The following is an 8,644-nucleotide window of genomic DNA, read 5'->3' as shown; positions in this document are numbered from 1 at the left end:
AGTATATAACCTCCTTTATTGGCACAACATAGAAAGTAGAAAGGTGGAAGGCGCACCGAGTGTGAAACACTTCGGGACTAGTTTGAAACAGGTGGACACACGTAAACCCCGAGCGCCTCCACGTATTTCCGAGCGCACACGAAGAAACCCACGATGCTGCTATTGTCCTGCACGGGAACACTGAAACGAGTACACTGCGGTTCTCCAAAGGGCCCGTACGTCCGGACATTTGTTGTAATGGTTAGTGATGTTATGGCATTGTACTCGACATTGGCTTCTCCAAATACACCAATTGTTCCAGAGACTTCTGTCACAATCTCCGATGGAGCAAGCTCGATCTGCATGGAGGAAAAGAGATCACCAAATTATTAAATCTGCATGCATGAAATACATTATGAGTGCTCGAAAATGCATGCATAAAGGAAAAATGTTTAAAGCATGAACCCACTGTGTCCTTGTTGTGCCCGCATGGCCCACCCCATGGGCCAACGTTATGTTGTCCACCAGCTTGGTCGATGAAGGAAAATGCAAGTGAATCAATGACAACTCCATGGCGGATGGTCACACACTTTAGACGTTGCGGTGTCGTGGGAACGTCAAGAAATTCTCCACTTATTTTACCTCATGGGCCGATCTTGGTGACAGAGCTCTGTCGTGGTGTCCTTGAGCAAGGTGTTTCCTATTGTAATAATCATGATTATATATATGCATGGTATAAGCTAGGTTTGTGTTGATAAAATCAAGTTTTAAATTTCACTAAAAGAGAGCAAGGACATATACATTTCAAGGAACTCACCGGTGCTTTTGAGAAGGAGAGACACAAAGCACGAACATGAAGCTCCCTGACATTTGCCTGGGCCGACCAGGTCTTGTTAAAGGTTATGACACCTTGTGCATATGCAAACTCTCCCGTCCCACCAACAATTGCCCATTCACCTGCGTTTCCTCGAAAATCTCCCATCACCTTGAAGCTGGAACCCATAAACCTATGCCAAGTATATGTAGTTGACAAATTAATCGAGGCGGATTTTGTGGTGACAGAGTTCAAACTATTTTAGTCGGCTTTTATTTCGTGTGCAAACTAAATATGTTTGCATCAACTGTATTAGAAACTTAACATGCTAGGAAATAAAACTAAATAATAGTAACTTAACAGCTTTCATTAATACACACACTAAATTTACACTCACTGGCCATTTCATTCGAAAAGAAAGTCGAACCTTTGGTCCACAAACACCATGTTGAAACAAATGAACCAATTTTCTTTGGTCATACCAGCACCAATGTGCAAACCTTGAGCGTGCGCAACAAGGTTTGCGTTGGTGCAAGTGCCATCATATATGGTCCAGTCATTAGCAGCAAGGGCACCGAAACACGCAGGGAGCTTTGGATCCACTATGACAGTCTGGTTAGCATTTGGTTTTCCTTGGGCGTGCTGGTAGGCGTACAGGTGGAGAAGAACCTCCGTTCGCTGGATAGTCTCTTGGCTAACAGGAGCTGCTTGGAAATAGGAAGCATTAGGCCCAGTAGCAGGCGTGGTGGTGGTGGCTAAGGTAGGCTGAGGAGACATGGTGGCTATAGGCAGGATTGTGTGTGTATGTGTGTCTGTTGATGTCGTGGGTTGATGGAGGGAAGAGCCTATTTATAGATGTACAAGGCAGATGACGTTGATAGATATATCCTGACACAAGTGGTTGATACATGCATGGCCCTCAAAATCAATTTATCCAACAAGGGCGTTTATCACGAACCGTCTCGGGCAGCATCGCTTGGTCCATATTGGACGATTGCGTCCGATATCGGAAACGCCTACTATTTGGCTATTTGCACCGGAGTTCATGTTTTCCTTTTACTCCCTCAGTTCCATATTAAGTTGTCGATGATTGCGTTTGTTAACGGAAACGCCTACTATTTGGCTATTTGCACCAGAGTAGATTTTTAGACAATAATAGAAGCACACCGCTATGTTGCCCTCAGGCTGAAAACAGCATGGAAGAATTTGAAGTTGGATATAATTATGTGTTGGCACGGTAGATCGATTCATTTGAATTTTGTACATGTCTTCTGTTGTGCGGGTTTGTTCTGAATCCAGTCTTAAATTGAATTTGAGCAATTTAAGCCAAAATGTTTTTGCTCCTGAGCTTAAGCTGCACCAGCCCACACCGCGCGTGCTCTAAGGTGGTCCCCCGTTCATCGCTTTCATATCAGGGTCGTGTTTCACGTTACGGTTCGTCTAGATACACGGTGTCCTTTCTGCAAAGTTTGACACGCACACGGCTAGCAGGCAATGTCCAACGGCAGTCTCAAGTTCCTCCCTGATGTCTTCTTTCTCGCTCCATGCACGTCGGCGCGCAACAAACAAGGTCCGGCCGATCCGGTTCGTGAATCACGTACTACTACCGCCAATGTGTGATGCTTTCACCTTTGTTCTATGTATTTCTGTATAGCCATTGGCTTCTTCTATCAGTGGAATCCCGTGCATTTGTGAATCACGTATAGTTTTGTTGTTTTCTCCGAGCCGACAGCGGAAAGAAAAATGACTCATGTAAAGAAAACCTAATTAATGATGTGAGCACTCGCGATAATAGACAAATGGTTGATCAATCAAACTCTAACATGTAAAAAAGCTGGTTACGCAAAACACTTCATGCCTCAGTTTCTGACTTCCAGTAACCACAATTTAGTGCAGCAAATAATCAGAATGCATGTGTGGTAATAACTGTACCTGTACTGATCATAGATGCCATCACTTGCTTGGCCGTGCGAACATGAAGCAACCAGTACTAAATAAATAAAAAAGATTTTATTCATGGACAATGCCATTTTACTGACTACCTGAATTCCAGGTTATTCACAGAAAATGCCTGAAGCGGGGGGGTTGGTATAACACAAGCCTGGCATAAGAATATGTTTTGAGCTCAGCTACATCTTTCTGGTCGGTCATAGGTCCGAGATGTAATAATATTATACAAAAAATCGGTCACGTGTCTTGGTAACATATACTCCCTCCGTCCCAAAATAAGTGTCTCAACACAAGTTAATACGAAGTTGAGACACTTATTTTGGGACGGAGGAAGTATGAGGCAACTTATATCCAGAGTGCAAATTGGCTATTTGTATTTCTCACGCCTGCCTTGAGCTTTCATATCTGGCAGGCTTCTATGGGATTTTGTACTCTCCTACCTAATCCTGGGGAGCCTCAAACCTCGAGGGGGTATCGATTCCCATCATACAGCAGAGTCCTGATATCAAAATGATCAGCAGCACTAGTCCCTGCAGATTGTAGGCAAGTGTGAGAAAATGTTACAAGGATATCAAGAGCAGTAATCTTCTACAAACTGCAGAGGAGCATTTTACAGGTCAAAGGCGCAACAACATACTCCCTCCGTTTCTAAATATAAGCCCTTTTAGAGATTTCAATACGGACTACATATGAATGTATATAGACGCATTTTAGAGTGTAGATTCACTCATTTTGCTCCGTATGTAGTCCATATTGAAATCTCTAAAGTCTTATATTTAGGAACGGAGGGAGTAGTTGGCAGCTGTAGTGAAGGTAATAGAGTTATATTTAGTACTAATAAACTGATACAAAATTTCAGGAAAATAAACAGCCAGAGCACAAGAAGTGACCAGTAACAAAACAGAGTCCAGGTAACTTACAACAAAAGTTCCTTCCAGAAGACTTGATTTTACTAGGCACTCCCCATCACATTTGCCTAGGCCAGATTTAGTAGTAGTGTTGGTCTTCTCTGCAAGATACCTGGCTAATGGTAGGTTGGAAGGGTTCTCCAGTAAACCATAGGGTTGGGAAGCATAAAGAACTGTATATCTGGCCTCAGACATTTTCAGCACAGAAACCAGCTCGGAAAGCAACTCCCCTGATGTAGGATAGAACAGAAGAATGTCAGGTTGAAGTTATACTAGAGTTCAAGGTGGACAAACAAAACCTAGTTCACTTAATGTAACCTTCTGATTTTGCATTATCTAAATCCTTGAAACCACCATTACAGAAAACAATTAGATCAGCCTTTCCCCTTGGATTGCTTCTCTCCCGTGACATCACTAAGTCCTGGAATGTATATGTTGTCGATATGAAATGAAGATAGAAGAAAGGAAAGAAGTTCTCTTAGAGAAAGCTAAGATAACATACGCGAATAGAATCCATGCTTTGATGTTTCTTCAGATCTTCACCACTTACAGTACACGTGTCTGTGTATGTGATGTGGTTTCCGTGAAAATCATTGTCACAATTCTCAGCAAGTCCAGATAGCAATGAGCTCTCCAATTTGTCATTATCTGTCAAAGCAACATAAGGGAATGCCATGGAAAACTCTGAGCCTGTGAAGGAGAGCTGGTAAAAGAAGAATACAGATTATCAACAGTTAGTTTTTTTATGCATTGACAATACAAATAACAAAAAAGGGATAAAACACAAGAGTGCCAGTGCTTACCTTTAGTGTGTCTGCCAAAGATGTATCAGCTTGCTTATCTTTAGAGATGTCTGACGATTGTAGCTAAGGGAACAACATATGTCAGCACCAATATAAGAATGAGCATATTCCACACAAAGTACTACGCTCAGTTAACAATTTTGCCACACAGCTTAATACATGGAGGACAAGGAAACTTCATGGTCTCTTGGAATTGATCAACACTGTTAATCAGATATATCTAGAAAAATGCATTTCAGCTTTCAGGTACATATGAGTTTTGCTTCAATAACAAACAGTGCATATTTATAAACAGTAACAGACATGAGTTTCCAGTAGATAGTACCTTCGAGCCAAGAAAAACAACTGCAATGTCAACAGCCTTATAGGAGCCCTCCCTTGAACACTACCAACAAAACCACAACGTCAGGAGTTATTTAACTGTGTAAAACAAGGATTGGTGCTTGAATAGTTGGATAAGAACTCAAGTTTTGCAAATGGAGATATGTGAGGAAAACTCACCACCAAGTTTGACCAGCCACCTTCATCAAGAACAGATTTTGCTAAACTTGCCGGTGACATTGTCTGATAGTGGACTACTCCTTTAGCCTCGTGGGAACTGAATTTGGAGGAAGTAGCAGCATGAGATGCGATCTAAACCCAAACAGGGAGCATGCAATACTATAATCTTATTAAAATAAATGTTCTCCACAAATGAACACGATATAATAAAATCGACTAGTCTTGTAACAGTTCATAACACGCCATATAAGCGGTTGTCATCAAAAGGTCAAGGTTGTATATATATCCAAAACGAACTAGCGGTCACAGATGGTTCGGTTAATAAATAAGGAAACCAATGATTTTGCGGTGCTAATTAGGCAAATTAAATGCCAGTTTAACCCAGGTCCTTAACCGATGCCTATGCTTCAATCTCTATGTTTGTGCCAGGTTGCAGAAACTAATTCTTTTTCTTTCTAAGCAAAGTAGTGGAGGAACATGCAGTTTTATAGAATCTCTGTCCATGTGAATCTATAAATAGAAACTCACATTAAGGCATTTAAGTCCTAATTGAGCTAATCGTGTGTAACCAAGCGCAATTTTTAAGACGGCCGACAAATCGAGCACCAGACATCCATCTAGACGTGGACATAATGAGAAGATTGGGAGAAACCCAATCAAGCATACCCATAGTTCTCAGGCGCCCAGAGGAAGGCTGGGGCCGTCACCGGAGCCGCCGCCGCAACGGCCAAGTGCGCTGCCGCCAGCATCATGACCGCCACCGCCGCGAAGGCCGCCGAAGCAGCCATCTGACAGAACGGAATCCAAGCCAGAAACAAAAAGGTCAGAACAATTACGCAAAAATTACAACAACGGAAAAGTGGGGGTGAAGAAGAAGCGATCTGAAGTGCCCGCCGCAGGGAACTCGATCAAGATGTTACCTTTGGAAGAGGGCGAGTGGCAAATTTGAAGTTGGGGGGATTCGCGTCGTCACTCGCGGTCGTGATCTCGATTCGAAGAGAAGAACACGAGAAGGGGCCAAGGCGCCCGTTGCCACGTGCTAAGGGGGACTAGATGATTAGTGGGTCAAATAGGCGGATGCGGGGACAACATGTCAGAGTCGTGGAAAAGGTAGGACCGATCTTATACGACCGGGTCGTACAGGACCGATCGTGAGACCCTCTGCCCTGTGCGACACCTGGCGGTACAAATCTTAAAGCAACAGCCGTCTCTAATCTCCAGCGCCCCCAAACTACAGCCGCAGTTGCGATGCGCCACGGCACATCGCCGCCGGAGTGCCCCTCCACGCCAGGTACACCACCCCAGCTTGTCCCCGCCGGCTACGGCGATGTTCGTGGGCACCTCCACTCACGGCACGGCCGGCGCACTATGCATGCTGCATGTATCCTTTGGCTGCGGCCAAATTAACGTCGTCGGTGTGTTACCATGGCCCTATTTAGTTCAGCTTTTATCGACAGATTCGCGCAGCAGAATCTAAACCAAAGGACGAACCCAGCAGAATCCGATTCTAAAAATCTGCTGCCAAAATCTGAACCAAAAGCGGAAGCAGCCCAGGACGTGCTTTTCAAAATCTGATTTCGCTGCGGGCCAAAAATCTGAAAAAGCTGTATCAGCTAGTTTGTCAAATGACCTATATCTTTTTCACATCAAATTTTCCACAGCAGATTTTTCACAGCTGCTTTTAGAAATCCACAGCCGAAACAAACAGGGCCTATGTTCGCTACGTCTCGGCCCCTGTAGATGACTCAATCAACACATTCCTTGTAATTTGTTGGGGCTCTACTTGAGCTTGGGGGCCGAGGAGCATGGCCGTGGATGGCAGGGGAGAGCAGCGGGGATGGAGCTCCGGTGCTTCTGCTATAGAGCGAGTAGAAGAGTTTTGGCAGTGGTGGCGGCGACAAGCGAGTGTTGGCGGCGGCCACAACGACGATCGAGCGGTGGCCGCGAAGAAAAGGGGATTCAGGATTAAGGAAGAAGACGACGATGCGTTCTTTGTTGCTTTGAGATTTGTGAAGCCACGCGTCATCTGATCGATGGGGTCTCACAAGACGGTGCGTACGACCAGGTCGTATAAGATTTTCTTCTTGAAAAAGGTACATCAACAATTACTAAACGGGTGCTAATTCTACTCATTTTGAGACTTTACTTTTTTTTATTGAGTTGGATACCATTTTGAGATTTGAGAGCGATACTTTGTAAGGGGCGTGGAGGGCTGGATTAACGAGCTGATCGGCTTGTTATGGTTCGGCTTGTTGATCTCATTAAAATTAACGATCGAAAATCATGTTTGGCTCTGCTCATTAAAAACTCGTTAAGCTTGTGATCACTCACAAGCGCTTGTTAACAGACTACGGCGTGTTACAACCTATGGGATTAGAGTGTGGGTGTAACTTCTATGAAGGAATATGATGACTATAGTAGGAGGTAAGCTAGTTTGCTTCCTTCTATGGGTTGGGATGAATCAATTAGATTGAATAGATGGGTGGATGTACCGTGAAATTTGTCACGTAAAACATGATCATGTGTTGTGTTTTACTAATGAGCATAACGAGTAACTAACGAGCTGAAACATGTGATTGACTATGTTTGTTAAGTGAGCTACGAGTTTAACGAGTTGAACTATCGAGCGCTCATTAAGCTCACGAGCTATGAGTTTTTGGCACAGCCCTAACTCTCATCTAGATGAGAATTAATCACATCTAACTCATACATCTTTTAATTTTACATGGAGATTTGTGGGGTTTTGTTGTCCTATTTTATTTGATTAATCGGATGTTGTAGGAGTTAAATTAGACTTTAACTCGCCCCGACGGTGCTTTTAGCGTCATTGGAGGACGTGTGAAGGTATGTGTCTGCTACTCCCGTAGGAGTTGTTGGATTCTCCGAAAAGGAAATGTGATGTAGCACAAGAGCAGAAAGTATTTCTCTCAGTTAAGAATCAAGATTTATCGAACTAGTAGGACTCATCAAGCTAACAATGTAAACATCACTTGCACACAAACACACTACAAATGCTTGCACCCAACTTGGCAAGGAGGTTGTTCGTACGTCTCCAACATATCTATAATTTATGAGTATTCATGTCTTGTTTACAATAGTTTTATATGGTTTTGGTGCATTTTTATATTATTTTTATGGACTAACTTATTAATCTAGTGCCCACTGCCAGTTTCTGTTTTTTGCAAGTTTTTGTTTCGCAAAAAAGTCATACCAAACGAAGTCCAAACGTGATAAATTTTTATGGAGATTTTTTTAAAATATATGTGATTTTTGAGAAAAAGAATCAACGCAAACGGTGCCCGAGGCGCCCACAAGACAACAGGGCCCTGATGTCTTGTGGCCACCTTGTAAATAAAGGAAATATGCCCTAGAAGCAATAATAAAGTTGTTATTTATATTTCCTTATATCATGATAAATATTTATTATTCATGCTAGAATTGTATTAATCGGAAACTTAGTACATGTGTGAATACATAGACAAACAGAGTGTCACTAGTTTGCCTCTACTTGATTAGCACGTTGAATCAATGATGGTTATGTTTCCTAACCATAGACATGAGTTGTCATTTGATTAACGGGATCACATTATTAGAGAATGATGTGATTGACTTGACCCATCCGTTATCTTAGCACGATGATCGTTTAGTTTGTTGCTATTCCTTTCTCTATAACTATACATGTTTCTATG

General features: G+C 42.8%; 1 protein-coding gene and 1 pseudogene across 1 annotated transcript; both read right to left on the bottom strand.

Annotated features, from left to right (window-relative positions):
* On the bottom strand, nt 1-1,607 carry LOC119286237 (annotated as a pseudogene).
* A 1,203-nt stretch (nt 1,608-2,810) lies between these two features.
* LOC119286236 lies at nt 2,811-6,029 on the bottom strand. Its single transcript, XM_037565609.1, has 9 exons — nt 5,876-6,029; nt 5,622-5,743; nt 4,956-5,052; nt 4,780-4,839; nt 4,455-4,517; nt 4,154-4,354; nt 3,970-4,072; nt 3,664-3,881; nt 2,811-3,273 (listed from the first exon to the last, which is right to left on the bottom strand). The coding sequence occupies exons 2-9, from the start codon at nt 5,741-5,743 to the stop codon at nt 3,184-3,186; spliced, it is 954 nt and encodes a 317-aa protein (XP_037421506.1). The 5' UTR covers nt 5,876-6,029; the 3' UTR covers nt 2,811-3,183.
* Nucleotides 6,030-8,644: the final 2,615 nt, after the last annotated feature.

This window comes from Triticum dicoccoides, chromosome 4A (assembly GCF_002162155.2).
Source record: "Triticum dicoccoides isolate Atlit2015 ecotype Zavitan chromosome 4A, WEW_v2.0, whole genome shotgun sequence".
Taxonomy (NCBI): domain Eukaryota; kingdom Viridiplantae; phylum Streptophyta; class Magnoliopsida; order Poales; family Poaceae; genus Triticum; species Triticum dicoccoides.
Note: the sequence above shows the minus strand (reverse complement) of the source record. Positions and strands in the feature narration are given on the sequence as shown.